The sequence below is a fragment of the Plectropomus leopardus genome, chromosome 16 (genome assembly GCF_008729295.1).
Source record: "Plectropomus leopardus isolate mb chromosome 16, YSFRI_Pleo_2.0, whole genome shotgun sequence".
NCBI lineage: Eukaryota > Metazoa > Chordata > Actinopteri > Perciformes > Serranidae > Plectropomus > Plectropomus leopardus.
Window position 1 is genome coordinate 17,424,445 of NC_056478.1, and position 20,522 is coordinate 17,444,966.

Genomic DNA, 20,522 nt, shown 5'->3' on the forward strand with positions numbered 1-20,522 from the left:
CAAGACCTCATTAGAGGGGTCAGATCCTGCAATCCCCCCCCCCTAATTCAAACCATAACTTATAAGGTCTGTATTTCACTGTGGTTTATTACCAGATAAAAGCACACAGGTGTCCGGACCACACAGATTTAATCTGCGAGGCCCTGATGACAGACTGGTAACCCCACATACTGATGACCTACGGCAGTTAAAAATCTGTGTGTTGTTGTTCAAGGCGTAATGTGGAGATACAAGTTTAAGTGCTGCACAGACAGACTGCACTAACTTAATCACCACACAAAAATTAATTGTCTTTAATAGTGTATAACATTATATAATTAGTATTCAGCTTTTATTCCCCCAATCATATCGTTTCCCTGCAGCTTGATAGCACATGATCCATGGTCCGGTGCTTGTCCGTGGCCTGGGGATTGATAACCTCTTATCTAAACCACTTTATTTAATGGTAAAACCAAATGTGAACGGTGCTAATTATCCCTCATGGCACAGGAAAAATGTGTGTGTGTGCAACAGTGGTAAGTGCAGCTGGTCTGTAAAGTGGATGTTTACTGCATACAGTTTGGGGAGTAATTTCATAGTTTGCCTTCATTTTTGCCTCCAAATAATGTTGAACTGAGAGTTTGTTTACAGGCAACTTACTGTATTTTCTCAGTCAGCTTCTTACTACGAGCGCTGGGGTCGTACTCTACATGAACACACTCTTTAATAGATTATTTTTGCAGATTACTATAAATTATGGTACATTTAGAGTTAAATAGAAGATAAAGCAGGGAATACTTGGTTACCTCGTAATTGACAGTTTGCTACCACAAGGGTGTCAGCTCAACCCCTCCCTCCTCCACAGCTCCACCCTCTTTTCCAAATACGTTTACTTGTTGCTCAAACAAACAAACAAACAAGATGGCAACGGCCAAAGTACCAAATTTTAAAACCGACGTCTAAAACCTCATCTTGCTTGCTACATCCACTTCTTTTATACAGTGTATGAAACCCATAAACACAGTCCTGATGAAGCAGATCATGTGATGTTTTGACTGTTTAAGTCTAAATAATAATTAAAAAAAGGGATGTTTTTTAAAATTTAATTTCTGTGTAATCATGAAAATTCAGTATTATAGAGAAATTGTTAAAACCTGGTATAATTGTCTGAACACTCAAAGAAACGCTCCCATATCTTAACAATTACTGATGAGAATGACAGCCAAACTATTAAAATAACACTTTACAATAAACCACAATTACCCTTTAAAACACCATCACAATATCACATTCCCTGCCATCATTACCGTGTATTAATATGCACTATTGTGACATCGCAGTCACCGTGCTAATAGCACACTTGCTCTTCATCAGGCTGGTAATACAAAGCCCTCTGTCTGCTTTACAACAAAGGAAGCCACAGAGAGTCGAGTGACTGCGGCTCTATTATCTGTGTGACATCACAGCGCGCTCAGACCAGCTGTGCTCATCATGAAACTGTCAACAACTTCACTGTGGCGACGTGCAACTCATGAAACTAGAACTAACACCTTTATGCCTGCAGGATGATAGCAACATGTACAACTTTCATGGACTGCTTATACTATGTTACATGAATATGAGCATGTAATCTCTTCAGTCTTTTGGTTACAATAATCTGAGAATAATGCATCTTAGAGTTCTTCAACTGAAAGCTCAAAATAAAGTCTACAATCACAGCAGTCCAACAGTGTTATACATCCTTGAAAACTTTATATCCAGATACACAGCTGCCGACATAATGGCTAGAAAGAATATTTGTATCGAGTGCTTCTGCAAATCACTGATATTTCACATTTGTAGTGGATAAACTAAAACTTTACATCCCTCAACACCCCTGTTTGGTTAGGTTTAGGCACAAAAGCCACTTAGTCATGTTTGGCTTAAACCACCCATGTTTTGTGGTATAAAAGCCAACAGCAAAGCAGGGACAGGTTATGGAAATACACACAGCTTTAGTGGCTCAAACCTGCTTGGAAACACTCATATGTGCTGGCGAATAAAATCCAATTTCCGTGGCTAAAATGGTGCAATGTGTAAATGCAAAACACCCAGGTTCTCTAGCTCAAATGCCACTGGGAAATGCTGCAATAAGTCGGTAAAAAACTCACAGGTTCATTGCCATGAACACTGCTAGGAAACACCATGATGTGTTGGTAAAAAACATCCAGGGCCTGTGGCTCAAATATCATTTTGAAATGCTACAATGCTACTATAAAATACACCCAGGTTTGGTGGCTCAAATACAGCTGGGAAGATGTTGGTGAAAAACACTGAGGTTCTATGCCACAAACACTGCTCAGAAACAACAAAGTGTCAATTTTAAACGCAGGATCTGCCGCTGAAGACACCAGATTTCGTGGCTCAAGCACTGTTGCGAAACGCTGAATATTGTAAGAAAGAAAAATACCAAAAAAGCCGCACTGAAATGCACAAAGTGTCAATTAAAAACACTCAGGTTCTGTGCCACAAACACAGCTAGGAAATGCCACAAAATGCTGAAAAAGACCCACATTTGGTGCTAAAAAACACGGTTGGGAAAGGACAATTTGCTGTTACAAACACCCAGGTTCAGTGTCACAAGCAACAATGCAAATGTCACCACAAGACAACCAGTGTTGTTTGTTGGTTTCGAACAGAGGTCTGCAGTGGGCTACATCTTGGCAGAAATCTTGCCTACCTCTCAATGAAAAAGCTCATGTACTATGTCTCTTCAGAAACATCAATTTGATATGTATGAAACAAATGTAACGCATTTGTGGTTTGCAGAAACGTGCAATGCCAACATTTTCATCAGCTGCTGCTGCACAGCAATTTCCCTCTGGATAAATAAAAACTCCACGTCTTATCATCTCCAACTTCAAGGGTCGAACTATCAAAAATAATTAAATTGGCACCAATTCGGGCAGACCACCTGTATCACAGTTCAACCAATTTCACCTGGAGTGTTGACTGTTTGTACGAAGCAAATAAAGAAACACATGTTCCTTGTTTCATTCATAAAGACAGGTGATGTGGTATCAAATGCTTTTTTGTGGAGTCTCAAGAGGCATCTGCCTTCCAAATAACAACAGAGTCCTCCGGTGTGTCAGCACTCCATTAGAAACACTGATTTATTGGATTCACAGCAGGGATCACCGCTAAGTACAATACGTGTGCCAAACAAAACGCCTTTGTTACTCTGAGTGATGATGTACTTCTCTGCGGCTTAAGTTGGCCGTGCTCTGTGCCAAGAATCAGGTTTATGGAATCAGGTTCATAGTGAGTCGAGATAACAGGTAGGATTTAAAATACTGAGCTAATAAAAGCCAAACTGCGGCCGATTGCCGAGTTGATTTAAGGTGAAGAGGAGAAAGATTCACACCCTACAATCTTCTTCGCCTCGTGAAAAGCCGACAGTTTCTCGTTCGAGTTCCTCCCATCAGCTTTGATGTGGGCCAGGTACCGTAGGGCAGACTGCACTTGTTACTGCTGCGCCAACAGTACTGATTGGAGCCGGCCAGGACTACAATAATCATTTCCATTTCCTCTCCCTTTTTCATGAGTCAGTCAGAATTAATTCAGCTGCCCTTTACAAGATTAGAATTCCACAAGGCGATGGCGTACCCACTTATCTCAATATAATGTGAATTCCATCAGAGTTACACGGCCACGTTGAAATATCGGTCCGTGTTCTTGGAGCATTAAAGGACAGGTTCACCATTTTTCTTGTCTTAAAGCGACACTCACTTGCCCATATATTGGCTACAGTACATTGACAAAAGTATTGGTTACTGTAAGTGTTCATACTGACCGTGTGAAGGGATTCCAGTGTAAGAGACGGGGGACGAAATCTAAAATATTCAATTTATGCAAAGTTTTCAAATTCACCTAAAGCCAATTTGGCTATCAGGCTTCAGCAGTTTGAGTCATTCAAATCAAGTGTGTATCTTCCAGAGTTTGTCTTTTCAGCCACACCAGCTGCATGGCTTTATGGATGTCAGTTTGTCTGCTGCTTTGGTCCAAACTGAATATTTCAAATTTTGGATGGATCATTAGTAAATTTTGAACAGACATTCATGGTGCCCAGAGGATGACTCATGATGACTGTTTATCCTCCAGCGACACCATGAGGCTAACATCTCTGATTCATGCCTCAGAAACTATTGGTTGGATTGCTATTAAGTTTGCAAAAGTATAACTTTTAATGAAGAAATTCTGAAAGAACCTCCAGGTTAAGGAAAAGTCTTGTCCTAAAACTGTGCTGACTATGCAGTAGAATACAATACTCTTGAAACTGGCACTACAAAACAAAAAAAAGGCATTAATTTTTGCACTGCAGCACTGGACCAATAAACACTCCTGCTGGTTAGTGATGTAATGCGAATTGGTTTCGACTCATCCGCAAACAATATGTTGGCTGGTGACAAATGATTTCGAACTACAGTGAAACAGTACACCAAAAAATGTTTCTAAAAACATTTGAGGTGAGAAAAAGACAACGCAGTGACAGAATCTTAGCCTATACATGATCACTTTTTTAAAACCATAAGAAATAAATTTAAGATCAACTTTTCAACCAAAAATGGGGATAAATGCTGTAAATTCCTTAAAAAGGTGTTAATATTTCAGTATTTTAAAATGCAACATCAAAAAATAACAATAAAAAATCATAAAGTCAAAATTCTCATGTTGTAGCATTTAAAAAAAATCTGAAGATGATTTAAGGCATTTTGATACCAACTACGGGCTTATTTTTAGATTGAGTAATTTGGTGTCTTATAACACTTAAATGATCCGCAGGAATCCTGGCTGCCGTTATCAGCGATAACTGCCATATGAGCTCAGTTTGCAGAATTGGCAATTAGCTAGTCAGTGTGACACACACAGGGAGTAACATGCACGTACAGCCGGATCATCATCCACAACAACGCACAGAGAAGCTTAGATTACACACAGAGAGGCAGCGTGACTTCAGTCTCTGCGCTGGAAGATATTACTCCGCTATATCTTCGCAGAGCAAATAGTTGTTGCTGCTTTATTGATGCTCTGCATGTCGTACACAGAACCTTTAAGACAGATGAAAAGACTTTAACCTGTTGACACGTGCGTTTGGAAATGGATGAGGCACTCAGATGGGCAGGTTCCCTTTCAACACACAACACACACAAATTTATGTGGGAGGCCTGCAAATGGCCTCGCTCTGCTCTCAACGAGCATAGCAACAATTAGACCACAAATGCAGAGAAAGAAACCCGCCTGCTGAAAAAACCCCTGAATGCTCTCTATCAGGAGCAGAGTCCAATTAACGGAATAATTAACTGAACTAACGTCTCTCTTAAACGACTGTTACAGGCCACTGTGACAGCAACGAGTGCATTTTAATTAAAGTGCCCTCCAGTTAGCGTGTGCGTTTATAAAGCCCACGAGGGACTCTTTCCCAGTGAAGAGAGACGTTCAATGAACTGCTGTACGCTGCATGTGCATTGTGAATGCTTTGTCAACGTGGGCTAAATTGGTTGTGGATTGTTGTCAGGCAGGAGGAGGGGGAAAAAAACCTCAATAAAACTATTATTCTCCCTCGCACACACCAAAAAGCTCATCTCCACTACCAGCACTGTGGCTTTCCTTATGGGTGTCCAATGAAGCATGTAGATCAGCGTCGAAATTAAAGAGGGATCTGTAATGAAACTCCCAGAGCCCCCTCAGTAAGAAAGTAACAAGACAGTCCATAAATAAGACACACAAAACCAGATCATAAACGACTCAGACATGCAGGAAGCAGGAAGTAGGACACTAGACGAGAGCAGGAAGTATACGGGTGCTTTTCGTCTCCGCGGGGAGAAATGTTTGGTATTTGGGGCAGAAATGTCATGTCGCTGTCAGGAGGAATATATAAATGAAGGATGGTGATGTCTCTGTTGAAGGTACTGATCTTCAGTTTGAAATGGAAATCAAAGACGGGTTTAAGAGTTTTTGCTCCGTAATGACTGGAAAGTGGATTCACCATCTTCCTGAATGATTTATAAAACAAACTACTTTTTGAAGAGCTCTAATCTTGCCATGCCAAAATGATTTCAATTTCAGGAGCAGGGTCCTCGTTTTTAGGCAGATATCAAAAGATGAACTTCAGGTAATGACTTTTGCTCTTCAAAAATAGATGGATACCCTTCAGGAAATGAACTCTTGAAATATATAAAAAAAAAAGTCTCCTTTTAGATCGTGTGTAACGTCGCTGAAGCATGTGCAGCCTGATTGAACGAGCAGGTGTCACCCATTTAAGAGCTGGAGGAGCAGATGGCGAACAGAATCAAATGGAAAGGGAAAAAAATATGTTGGTTCTCAAGTTTATTCGATCTGTGGTTATCAAAGACAATGCCCAAGAACATAAGTTATGAAAAAAAGCCTTCATGATGGGGGACTCTGAGTTTGATAGCATTATCATTTTTAAACATATTTTTCCTCATTTATTTTAAAACAGCAATGTTAAAAGTAAAAAAACAAACAGATGGACAGAAGAGACAGCAGAGATGCCGAAAAAAGGACATTTTCTCAGTGGAGTGCTTCTTTTTGGTGAGCCTCGGGACGGCTCCTGTGTTTGTGTGTGTGTGTGTGCACCATGAGTTCACCATACTCCACATAATCTTACCATTGTTCACTAGAGGTCACCAGTGGGAGTGACTGGAGTTCACCATTGTTCCAAGTGCTGGAGGGGGCGACTGCGGACAGTCCCCGCTGTCACCGCCAGTCTCCTGCTGGCCACACAAACACGATTCAGTCAGGAGGAAAGCCAGAAATAAAAACACACACTGCTCACCATTAATCAGGCACCAGGTCGTGACATGGCCCCTTAGACTTAAACACGCAGGCACACTTTGATCGCGCACGCATCCGTCCACACACACACACTGTACAGTATACAATGCACAAGCCCCATACGCACAAAATTAAGACCGTTAAAAACACTTGATAAAAGCACAATATGGTTTTTAAAATTAATTGCACATGTAGAGACGAGATGGAGGAAGCACAGTGAGTGGAGCAGGGGGAGCAGGAGGAGCAGGAGGAGGAGGAGGAGGAGGAGGGCAGCGGTGAGCATGGCAAGAAGAGGATACAGTACATTCAGTAAACAAAAACAAATCAGGAGGAAAAAAAGGCAAGATTAGAATCAAAACCACTGAAAAGAATTAAATAAAAATCAAAACACTTTTTTCCAGTTTGTCAATTTTTTTCAGTCATTGATTTGAAGCTCACTCCGGGGGTGTGCCAGTCTTACAGTAGTCCCAGTCTCGAGAGTGAGCTCGGTCAGTTGTGTAGATTTTAATTGTTTTCTTGCTTTATTTAAAATCAATGTCTACATCTCTACAGAGCCGACGTCAGAGCGCCGGGCGGGCAGGGGGGAGTAGTGGTAGAGGGTGCAAGTCTTCCATGACCTGACATATGCACAGGCATTTACACACACACATTCGCGCGCACACACACGCTCTCACATAAACACACAGAGTGCATTCTCATTCTTATCACCCCTGGGTACAGGCTTTTTCTTTTCTTCCCAGCTTAGCACACTAAGTACGCCTCTCTTTTCTGTACAAAAGCAGCCTCCTTCCCTGGAATCGGAGTCTGCGTGTTTCTCCTCACTCTTTCTCTTCTTTTATTTTTTCATTTTTTTTTTACTTCTTTTGAGAGTTGAGCAGTTTGTCCGCCTCGGGGTACGTCGGGTACTTCACGGTCTCGATTTTCTCTTTCACCTTGTAGGAAGGGTAGAGGCCGGTGCGGCCCAGTTTGCGGTTGATGCCTTTGGAGTACCCGTCCCAGTGGTTGCCGGCCACGCCGATCACGTCTCCGGGCTCCAGGGGAATGTCCTCGCTGTTGCGCGGCTGGTGGGGGTAGATGGCGATCTGGTTGTGGGCGTTTTGACCTCCAAAGTAGTAGATGTCATCCAGAGAGTAGAAGAAGGAAGAGGCGTCTGGATGCAGCGTCTGCATAATCTCGTAGGCCACACGGCAGACCTGAGACAGGACAAGGAGGTTATTTTCACAGATCCTTTAAATGTACATACGTTAGCAAAACTGTAGGGTAATTATACTCTATATACCCCCCCCAACCACTTTCTTATTCACAATAGAAATAAAGTGAATCAAACTGGAGTTATTTTTGTACTTTTGGTATTCATAAGGATCCAGAGTGCATAAAACAGCATTGAATTAGAGCTTGTTAATCAAAAACATGCCAGTGGAGGATCCCCATAGAAATACTAACTAAATCCCTAATGTCCTAAAATCCTAGCTGCAAATGTGTTACAAAACTGAGAAATGTCCCAAAAGCTAATAAATGTCCTACATCTGAAAAATGTCCAAAAATCCTTTAAACATCCTGAAATTCTAGAAAACATCAAAAAAAATCTGAGAAACGTCCTTAAATCCTGGAAATCTCCCAAAACCCGAGAAACATCCTTGAATCCGAAACACGTCCTAAAATCCTAGAAACATGTATGGGGCTGCTGCGACTGGCTCCTGGCCTCTTTTCATTTTGCAAAAGTGGCTCCCAAGCAAATAAGGTTGAGTATCCTTGCTGCAGAGTCTTGACAAAGTGCTGGTGGAGGGACAAAAGGACTTCTCATCGACATATACTTCTAATTTCAGCCCTGGTACAAAAAAAAAAGAATAAAACGTGCTAAGTGACTCATTCCAGTCAGATCCTTGAGGTGGACTATTAAACCCAGACTGTGAATAGGCATTATGCTGCTCACACATTATTTTTAGGGTTGGCGGTAAGCCCGTCCACTCCATGTTATAATAACTCTCTATAAAACAGCACTTTAGGAGCTGAGATGATCAGAATAATGGATGACAAATGCCATTGTAATGTTAAAGCCGTGATAAATGGGCTTTGAAACATGTGAGTGAAAATGGGACAATGAGGTTGTTGACAGTCACATGACGCCTTTTGACAAACTGGAAACATCAAGTGACGATTGTCTTTCCTGCAGCTCTAACAGGCAACTGTAACACTACGGTATTTTGTTGTTTAAAGCTCTTGGGGGTTGTCTGTCACTTAGTTATTCCTATTCTTATCATCAATTGTTATGTAGTTCTTGTCAACTAATCAGCGAAAAAGCAATCATTTTACCCTGAAAACACTTCTTTAACAACAGCTAGAAAAATACAGTTTACACTAAAACGGTTTCTAAAGAAGGATCAGTCATTTAGTCATGAATGAATAATCTGGTGCTTCTTGTTTTGTGGCGTTTTATTGTATTATAGTCTGTCTTGAATTGTTCTGTTTGTATTTTCTCATTCAGTTCTGAGTTTTGTGATTTTAATGTGCGTATTTATTTGCTGTTTGTGTTTTGTACTGTCTCTTGTGTATTTTTTATTGACTTTTATATATATAAATGCCCATCTAGGGATGAGCATTGCAAATAATTTCAGGCTGTAAAATGCTGTAGTGGGTGGCATTGTCTACATGCTTGTCTTAATGCAATAACATAAAATAGATACATTTTATACTATGGTCCACATACTGCAAACATTCAAGAGCTCTCTGCCACATCTGATGGCATTCATCAGTGTTTTTTCTGTTTTCTTAGGAACAGTTCAATTGTTTTCTTGTGACTTAAGCATGGATGTTGGCTCATGTGACATCAGGTGGTCACACTTAGGTCACTTGATAACAACCATGACTGCGTAAACTCCATCTGCTAATGTGGGCCACCATGTGTGACTGAAAGCTCCAGAATTTATTCTTTGGTTAGACCAGTAATTTTTTTAAAACTGTAATTTATGAGTAACATTTTAGACAATTTACGGGCATCATTATATACCAATTTGAATCTACTTAAAGGTTCAGTTCATTCAATATGTCAGATACATTTAAGCAATAACACACAAAAAGGAGTGCTGTTGTGCTGTATATCATCACAGCACAAGGCCGCAGGCTACATGTTATGTGTAGGAGAACTACTTAGTATCATGGACATGTATTTGCGTGTTTCCATTGACTGTGGTACCAGTGAAATAAGAGTGCTGTGGTTGGTGTAAGACAAGTGTGTCCGTACCTCACTGCACATCCTTGTAACATCTTTGACAGCTTCTTTACTCCCAGTTAACGGCGGTACACCAAAAGCTGGCTGTCGCAGCTGCTTGTCTCTTGGGCCGCAGGTAGAGGGCTTTTGCACAAGGTGTAATTTTGCTCAGGTATTTATCGAGTGATACTACTGGTCAGAATAGATTTCCTTGCTCTTTAAATATTGTTACAATTTACAGTAACGTTAGATAACTACGAACTGTTAATGAATGCCTAATTAGTGGGTTTAGAAGAGCTGTAAAGCAGAGTGATTAAAAGTCCCAGTGATGTTATAATGTATATCAGTACTCATGGAACGCCTCTCGACCAATCGAATTGCGTGGTCGGAACTAACAGTTGTATAAAGAGAAATATATGATATTGTGACAGCATTGTCATCAAAGGGTAGCGCCCACCCTCCAGTTCCCCTGTGGTAAAGACCGTTAGCTCTGTTAGCACTGTTAGCACTGTTGCTGTTATTTAGTGCTGTTTACAGAGCACTTTTAGCTGCCAGCCACAGGGACAGCCACCTCCATGTCAAGACTAATGTCAAGACAACTCATACGCTCTGAATTTTTGCAATGAGCACTTTATCATGACATGCTTAAAAACAATTGCATTTTTTAAAACATATATCCAAACATTATTATATTTTTTTCATTGCCATGGTTCCTTGTTTACCAGCAGCACACATCAAAATTCCTGTCAGCTCTCTGTGTTATTTTGGACTGCTTTCATCCAAACATCAAATCCATCGCAACCATCGGTTTCATCAAAACACAAAAACACACAGCATCAAAGTATCAACTTCATGCTGTCTCGAAACATTGACTGAGGACAGTGGACTGACCTGTGAGGAGAAGGTGCAAACCAGGAAGTCAGTCTGAGACAGGAAGTGAATGTCCAGGATGACTCCTCTCAGTGAGTTCTCAGTGTAGCGGTTGTGAAGGCCTGCCGACCACGAGATGGAGTTATCACTGATGAACTCATAGTCTGGATACCTGGAAGGGACAAAAAGACGAGAGTCAGTCGCATTAATGGTTTATTCATTTGGGGTCATGTTCACCGTGTTCACAACAAAAGTCCTTATGAATGACCTCCTCGTGGTATTTACGACCTCGTTAGTGGAAATTTCCTGGAAGCTCAGAGTTCATGAGTTGTGACGTGTTTGTTGACGTTTTCAGAAATGACACAGGATGAATGGATGCGGATGGTCAGTTAATATATATTATTTTTCGTTATATAGAGTTGATCTTTGTAATTTTACGATATTTCTAAAGAAAATGTAGATATTCCCAACAGCCTCTTTTTTTTCCTCTGACACTCTGCCTTTGGATTTCCTGCATTATGTGACTCCCTCGCTAGTTCCCTAAATTTTTAGCCTCAGTGGCCTCTAGTTCTTACAACTTAAGCACTTGAACGTTAAGCATGTCATGTACATGACTTCCTGTGTTGCGAGTACCACATGTCACATGACATGAGATACTTACAGAAACTGGAAATGAAAAACAAAACAAAATGAAAAAACAAAAAAAACATTTTCCCATGTCTATTGGACAGACTCACAATGGACATCAACACACTCACATACAACACAAACACACTCCTGGACACTGACTTGGTCTTGGCTTCCTGCAGCAGAGAAGGATCGTCAGTGGCCAGGTAAACTCGTTTCTTGTCGACATGAACACGTCTGGCCAGATGCTGGAATTGCTCCTCCACATGCAGCATGTACTCCTCTATGGGGTGGAAGGCCGCCTCTGTCCCCACTTTATCCGTCCTCCTCACATGGACTCTACAGACAGACAGACAGGGACACACAGTGTTACAGACAAGCACCGTACTATTGCAAAAAAATAAACTTTTCATGATAGCTTTACTGACTTTTTGTTGTTGTCTGTATTGAAATAATTTTGATAAAGTTGGTAATGAATGTTGGACATTTGTGCTCTAAGCTAGTAGTGTAGTGACTCTCACACCCCCAACACAACGTATGTGATGTAATGCACCTTGGCACTTAGTCTTACTAACTTAAAAAACAGTTGCAAGGTAGTGAAATTCATGAGGTGCAAAACTTTGCTTCAAATCAAACTTCCAGAAGTCTTTGGCAGTTTGCGAGCCAAGCAGTAATATATTTTACATTATTTTCATTACCTTGCAACTCTTTTATATGTCTGTAAGACAAAGTGATAATATAATATAATATAATATAATATAATATAATATAATATAATAAATTATTAGGGGTGTTGGAAAATATAATATAATATAATATAATATAATATAATATAATATAATATAATATAATATAATATAACAGGTGTGTTTTCTTCAATGTAAAATCACCTGAAAATGAGAATAGGGTTTTTGTTACCTCAGAATGAGCTGTTTACATTTATATAGGGTCCTCATCCACAGAGATCAATATGCTGCACTAGAAAGGGCCATTCGTGCTCTCATGTCGAGCATTATAGTTAGCAGCCGCTCTGTGCAAGAGTGTCGGGAAAACAGTGATTTTTATTGTGAAACTGCTTCATTCAGTGTTTTGACCAGCTTAAATCTCTGTTTACTTTGGAAAAGAAGAGACCTCTGCAGATAATTTAACTCCCAGTAAAAGTCTCCTGAACATCTGGACCTTAAATTATCAGAGAAAAGAGGTAAGCACACATTAGCAGGCACTTGGAAAGCGGCCTGTCCACGACATGTGGAGCAGTGTCAGAAAAACAGCAATTCATAATGTCATGTCCCTTAATTCAGTGTTTTTTACCGGTTTTAATAACCTGGTCTGTTTGTTTTGTCAAGGAAGCGACCTCTGTGGATTATCCGGCTCCTGGTAAAAACCTCCTGAACAATGAACGCTGCAGAAAATCTAACTAGGAGAAGCTTCAGCTGGTTGCAATCATCACAACTAAATCCCAATAAATCCTCCTAAATCTTACACACTGTTCTTATGGGTTGTTTTATGAAAGAATCCTGTAAGCGTTTTTATTTTTTGGCTGATATAGGCAAATGTCAATTCCTTTGCTCAGATTGCACAAAGAGTAGTGTTATGATGTTGGATGTCACACTGTAGAGATACAAATACAAAGCCAATACACGGCCCTAGTAACTATGCACCAAAAAAACATTGTCCTCACATTGATACCTTTGTTAAGACACCATCAACAACTTGAACCACAAGTGGTTGCTTTTATCTCAAACCGGGAGTACTATGATGGACAGAGGCCCTGAGATTCATTCCAACAAATGTCTTTTATGTGTGCTGCACAACTACCTGTTTTAACACTGTAAGCGATGTTTGTTTATGTTGTTAAAAAAACAACAACTTCATATTTATCAGTAGCTATACTTTTAAGTATAAGCTACTTTAAGGCTGAGGCATGAAAATGTAGTTTTCTTGCAGAAACACACACATTCTGGGACAGATTACTAAGTTAAATGGCATTTTATCTGCATTGTCCAAACTAATTTTGGTGTTTTGAAACATTTGGGAACTTTTTCTCAGACACACTGGATTTGCAAGTGCTTGCTACTGTCAAATGTGCAACAAGAAGACAAGCTGTGCAGACTGTCCTACAGCATTGTATTACAGAGTGGATGATCCGCAAATGAATCATGACTAAGAAAAACAAGGTGACTGACTGCTGAGGAATCAATAACAGCACAGAAGACCTTACTTCTAAACACTAAGAGTGATGAAGCTAAGATGGGACGACACTGATGTACTTTTATGTATTTTTTAGTTTGTTCTGTTTTTTATCCTTATTCGGAGAACCTAGTTTTCACTCCAACAGTCTGTTTTTTGATGTTGATGTGTATTCATGTGTTGTAAAATAAAAAAAGGCGCTTCAATAGATGAATGAATGGCATAGCTTAGAAATCTTTTCATTGTTGGTTTAAACGCAAACAAAGCCACGATGGGACAAAAGACAAAGGAAAAAAGGAAAAAGGCAAGCGGTGACAGAGAGAGAGGAAATCTAGAAATAGAGTGAGAGAAAAATGGACAGACAGAGAAATATCCAAGACAACTGTTATTCTTTTGGGGTGTCCTTGTCATCGCTTGCAGTGAGCAAGGACAAAGAGAGACTGCTGTCACCGGCTCTACATATGAGAGGAGGAGCACAGCTTGTAAACAGAACAAAAGATGGGCGAGAACGGAGACATTCCCCTCCCCTGACACAGAGGCATCCCTCAAACTGATGGACGCTGAAACGCAATTTTATTCCACGCAGAACTATTCAATTACAAAACCACCCGCCCACATCTGCATTGTGACTTTTGGCCTTGAGGAGCAAATGAAATTTTAAAAATCTAAAATAGAAAAAAAAAAAGACATTTTCAACCTTCTTGAGTGAACATTTTTTCCCTCACATTCACATAGTTCCTCCTGGGAGCTTCCCAGTGAAACCAGCTGTCTACTGCTGACCAAAGAGCAGCTCCACTGGAGCAGCTGGGGTCGAGAGCCTTTTTAGACACTTTGTTGAAGAACATTAGTCTTTTACCTCCCCAATTCAGGATTTCCCAGTTGCTTTAAGGATTCAAACAGCTTCTCTTTCCTCAAGGCTGCCTCTTGCTCTTTTGTGAAAATGAGGTAGAGGAGGAAAAGGTAAAAGAGGAAGAGTCAGAGGTTCAGTGAAAGAGAATAAAAAGGCTGTACTTAATTTCCACTGGCCAGCGATCAATCAGTGACTTGGTGATGGTCACCGCAGAAACAGACCCTTTTTTTACGGGCAAATTAAGCCCAACGAATAGAGTGTGTGAGTGGGTGGCAGGGGTGTCAGAGTGTGTCATTTGGTGTCTCTCTTCTCAGACAGAGGTCTTGACTCTAAGGCTTTTCCATCCTTTTGTCAGGGTCCCTTTTCTCCAGCTTCCTCACGTCTTTCATGTCTCCTGTTTTTTGTTCCTGTGAACTCTCTTTTTGTCTTGCCCTTTTCTCTCTCCGTCAGGCCGCACCGAGGCATTTCTTAGCTCTTAGCCATCTGCTCCCCAGAACTCTCCCACACTACTGCCACAATAACCGAATTCATTTCTCTCGATTCATACTGTACTGGCAAGGCAGGGCGATTCTCGTGGTGGGCGTAAAAGCATACATTAGAGACATCAAACGCACCCACACCAGACACAGCAAAGTGCTGATTCTGGCAGATAGTGACAATAACAAAAAGACCACATAAATGGTTTGTTTGACAATGACCTCTAGATGCCCATGACAAAGAAAATTACCATATTACATCTGCACTTGCTGTAGAATTACTGCTTATGCAAGCGATACTTTGACATCAAAATGTGTCAAAGTTGTTCCTGAGAATTCAAAGTCCCGCCCCTTTTCACTCCGTGCTTCAATAACAGTCGAGCTAGATATGCTATGAGCTTGTCTATGTTCGAAAAAAAAGAGAAAAAAAACTTTATTATTATGCAAACAGGGCTAATTAAGTTTTTCTGTAAGTATTTGGACAGAGTGTGGAAATTCTCTCTTTTCTCATCTATGAACAGTTTCCTCCCATGCACCTGTCCCCAAGTCTTTAAGGTGTGCATGAGTCTCCACATTCAAGTTTTTAGGCTGTTGAAAAGAAGCCCAAATTTTGAAGATGGTTAAAAGGGGACCAATAAAAACGACACTTGTTATGATGGTTTCCCAATATTCATTAACTTTTAAGATCAATGTTGTGTTTTTAGCTTGTTTTTGCAGTTAATTCATTTGTATAAAAAAATACAACCGCATTTTATTATTAACATACATACACATAACATCACTTACAGATTAAAAAAAACAAAAAGATCCAGGACTTTATTTTTGGTAAAGTAACTTAAATGACCTAAAGTAGTTTTTCATTTTGATGTTTTTTTATCCTCATGCACCTGTATTTGCTCCATTTCCTGCTTCAAGATTCGACAATTGTAGTTTATTGTAAAATGCGATCTCTTAAGCAGCAGCTGGGGAAATCTTATAGTTTTAACACAATGTGATTAAAAAAAAAAGTAAAAATAAGAGGAAGTTGCTGATTATGCACCATAGGTGCTTTAAATAAGCTGTTTTTGACATTAAACACATTAATATAACAGTAAACCACTATTTGCTATGTAAAGATGTTTTGGAGAAACAGTGGCCTGAGCAGAGAATGACGCCAAGCTACCTCTCTGTGTGTGTGTGTGTGTGTGTGTGTGTGTGTGTGTGTGTGTTGTAATCCGAGCTTCTCTGTGTTCCACTGGCTAGCTAACTGCTGCCGCTCTGCACTGAGCTCACAAAGCTGCTGCCGCTGATTTTGGGACGACTGTGAAAAATGCAGAAAATTGAAAATGTTCAGAAAACTCTGAGAAGATTATAAGTCAGTGTGTAAACATAATTGACACAATGTGTGGTTGTGTTTTTATATATTTTTTAAAGGTTTTCTTTTCTCTCTGTTTTACCCTGCGACATTCTGTGATTTAAAAAGCCAACCCATTTTTGCTAAAGTGGTTTTTGGAAATGATTAAATGTTTTCCTTAGGAAAAAAATGACAGTCTGAGAAGCATATATGATCTGTTTATCAAGATGTTGCAACACTATATTCAACATGGACTGTCTCATTCTGCAATTTATTGACCCAGACTTGATGTAGACTCGCTGCTGTAACTGTCATAGTTTGCCCTGTGGATATTAACCTACGTAATGTCTCTCATGTTATGTCTTTTTATGTCTAACTGAATTTTGCTGACATGGTTGGCGAAGTAAATCTGTAATAGGTGCGGGGGTGGAGGGAGGAGGGAAACTGTCTTGTTTGGTTTTGTATTGCTTCTTAAATCTGAAAATAAAAAGACATTTTTTAAAAAAAACAACAACACACACCAATATATACAAGCCTTATTCATATAGAGTAGACCTGAAACAAGATACTATAAAAGATATATACAGTAAATCCATCTCTTGGTAACCACATTGCCATGGCGATAAGGCTACTCTGGTATCTGCAATAAAAGCAGCAACTCTACTTTCTCTCTCTCTGACTCTCCTCACTGCCATTAGGAAGCATTAAATGGTGGCAGGATGGAGCTGTGCTGATAGCTGCTTTTAGTCAGTGGCTTCCAGCCTTCCTGCAGCTCGCGTCCTGAGGGAGCAGCAGGCGGAGAGCGGCGGTGGTGGTGACTGAGGCGTGCGCTGGGGTCGGCTGCCGGTTGCCGGGTGCTCTGGGGACAAGCTGCCTTTCTATCCCTCTTGGTACTCTCTCCATCAACCCCTGCATCTCCCGCTGCTGCCGCGCCTTTTACACGCACTGACACTATGGATCTCTTTCAGCACCACTTTCACATCTCACATTCAACACCCCCCCCCTTTGCTTTTCCATACACACACACACACACACACACACACACACACACATCGCCTTCCCCCACAGTGCTGATAGAAGCACACAGACACTTTGTTGCAGCATCAGTGCAGAGTGGAGTGGATGTATCAAGAGCTGAGAAGGGATGGAAAAAAAAGGGATGAAAACTTTGTTCTACCCAGCACATCATTTCAATAAGCCTTTCCCCAGTGATACGGAGGGAGAAAAGGGTTGGATATATGAGTGTACGGAGGGGGGGGGGGGGGTGGAAAACACAAAGAACAGGGATAGAGATGTGTGTAAAACTATGAGAGCAAGAGCATTGTGGGTAGGGATGTGCGCCCAGGGAACGTGAGGGAGAGGTGAGTGTGAAATATAAAAATTTTAAAAATCTTGCATGAACAAATGAATATGGAGCAATGATCACAAATGAGCGAATGTGAGAGGATGGGGAGATTAAAAAAGTTAGGATGAGTTGCGGAATAAAAAAAAAAAAAGGCGTAAAAGTGGGAGGAGAGTCAAAGAGGGTTGGGAAAAAGAGACAGCGGCTGCCGGGGTGATGAAAGGCAAAAAGGTAAAAACCAAAGCAGAGAGCTTTTGAGAAGAGAGAGACAGAGAGAGAGTAACAAGAGGGAGTGAGAGCTGAGCAGGACAGAAAAAGCGAGGAAGAACGGTGACAATTGCTTGCAGCAAAATGTAAAGACGAAGGTGAGAAAAAGAGTAGTTATGAAGGGCGAGGAGCCGGCACAGAGACTGTGAACATATGGATGTGAGACTTATGAAGGGGACGACAGAACGAAACCAGGCTGACTTCACAAACTATTAGAGTATAATTCTTAGCGTTTGTTTTAAACTACTTCCTTTAGCAGGCGGGTGGAATCAGCCTCGTGGGACAGTGCAGAAACTTTAGACAATCTCAGCAAAGTATCTCAAAGTCATTGCACATACTTTCCTGCCGCTGACAGCTTACCAGTCATCATATGCATTGTCCTCATATGATAAATCCCTTCAATATGTGACACCAAGGAGGTTAAAACAACAGCCTAGAATTATTTACAAAGTCCTTTTTGATCCAGGTGCTGCTCAGAGAGCCTGAGTAAAGACAAGCTGGCAGACAGCACATGAACGTTCTCTGACAGGGAAAAATAAACAAGTAAATAAAAACCTAAACATGCCCGACACATTTCTTAGAAGCTGCTGTCAACAGCGGCTTCCTGTATTGTGACTGCATACATTTCCACAAGGTGTGGCCCTCATGGGAACGGAGCACCTCACACCGATAAATACTTTCCAATTACGCTGTGCTGGACCATGAGAGGTAGAGTCTCTGGAGACACGATACAAAGCCGTCACAATCAAAGCCAGGACGATACAAAGAGTAAACTCAGACCTGAAAATGGCGTACTGTATTTGGAACATTTGGTATCATCTCATCTGCACCATTTATGCCAAGTTTCACGAAAAGTTATATCTAGGTGTTATACTCAGATATCAGGACACTGAGGAGCATTGTGTTGGGATGTGGAGAGAACATCCTGTCTGCAGTGCTCCTGAGCTCTAATGGGAGTTGTAATAAGATAAGGAAGGCTCTGTGGCAGCCAGTCCGCCACTTTGGTCCTGACTGAAACTCATCGACTGTTGGACGTGTTTAAATGAAAATCTGTACACTCACATTGCCCAGAGAATAAAGTCTACTGACTTTAGTGACCCCTTAACTTTTAATTTAGCAACATCATGAGGTCCAGATTTTAGCTTGTCCAATATTTCATGACCAAATACCTGCAAATCAATCATCCCCATGAGCTTCGGCTATACTTGTGCTAATTAAACATTTCTAGCATGCTTAAAGCCTTTGCACACCAAGTCCTTATTTTTTTATGCATTTTTTTTTTAAATTTTGTAAATCCACATTCCAATAAATATTATTCTGAACATTTTTGCACACTGAATCTGATACATTTTATTTTTCTATTTGTTGCAAAAATTGTGTGTGTGGTCCTCATCCTCTGTGACAGTGATACTCAACTTTGACCTACGGGCCAAATCTGGCCCTCGGTGTCGGGTAAACTGAATCACAATGGGATTATTTTTTATACTTGAAATGTATATTAGGTGCCACAGTGCATAAAATGCATCAAAATCAAGCTTGTTTTTCCGACCCCCCCCCCCCCCCCCACAGACGTCCAAGCCAAGCCCCTTGAGTCCTCAAATCCTAGAAACACCCCTGAGCACACCTTATCTATGCAGGGATGCTGCGGCTGAATTTGCCTTGTTGACTCATTTTTATCTTTTTTTCTGATTAATAATAGTAATGTTTGTTTATTTACTGGCCCCTGGCCTCTTGTTATTTTGCAAAAGTGGCCCTATGACATCCTCCTCCTTGTCATCATCATCATCCTGAGTATTATACCTTGAATATCTGACCTGTTGAAGTAATCTGTCTGAGTTATGAAATGATATTGTGCACCTCGTTTCTCTCTCCTGTTGTGGATGTATGTGTCTCGCTGGTTATGCCACGTTTCTTTACTACGTCTTGGATCACGTCTCTAAAGGCCTTTGATGAACGCAAAAAACAGAACATCCAACCTGTTCCAAAAACTGTAACAATGGACAAAAGCTTCGGAGTCAGTGTGTAAATGTTAGACAAAATATGAGGTTGTATCTCTTTTTAACTATTGACGAAAACACAGACTTGGTGTACAAAGGCCTTAACACGCTTATCATTATACACGCTAAACCTCAGCGTGTTGGCACTGTTGTTGTGAGCATGTTAACATGCTGATGTTAGCATTTAGCTCAAAGCACCTCTGTATTCAAGTACAGCCTTAAAGCTGCAAGCACGGCTGTTTTTTGTCAACAAAGACTGAAACCAACAACATGTTAGTCTGTCAACAACACTTTTCCACATCTCACCCTGTCTGCTGCACTCAGGTCTGTTCGCCTCTGCTTTGAACGTAAATCTTTAAAAACAGGTCTCAAATATAATGTGTCAATTTTAAATAAAGCTAAAAAATTTCAAACAGCTGGGCGCTGTAATTTACACTCAAACAGGAGGCAACTGTGCATTTTTTGAGACTATTTTCAGAGGAGGATTATTACAAGTGAGAATTTAAGGCGCCAGCATCGGGGTGTCTGTAGGTATCAGACACTTAAACT

The 20,522-nt window shown here is 40.7% G+C and overlaps 1 protein-coding gene across 1 annotated transcript in view; it reads right to left on the reverse strand.

Moving 5' to 3' along the window:
- Positions 1 to 6,328: 6,328 nt before the first annotated feature.
- Positions 6,329 to 20,522, reverse strand: part of fut8b (fucosyltransferase 8b (alpha (1,6) fucosyltransferase)) — a 118,763-nt gene continuing 104,569 nt past the window's right edge. The window contains exons 9-11 of the mRNA XM_042504025.1: positions 11,681 to 11,857; positions 10,913 to 11,063; positions 6,329 to 8,006 (exon numbers count right to left, since the gene is read on the reverse strand). Of these exons, the coding sequence (XP_042359959.1) occupies positions 7,668 to 8,006; positions 10,913 to 11,063; positions 11,681 to 11,857 (667 nt within the window). The 3' untranslated portion in view covers positions 6,329 to 7,667. The remainder of the gene's footprint in view (positions 8,007 to 10,912; positions 11,064 to 11,680; positions 11,858 to 20,522) is intronic.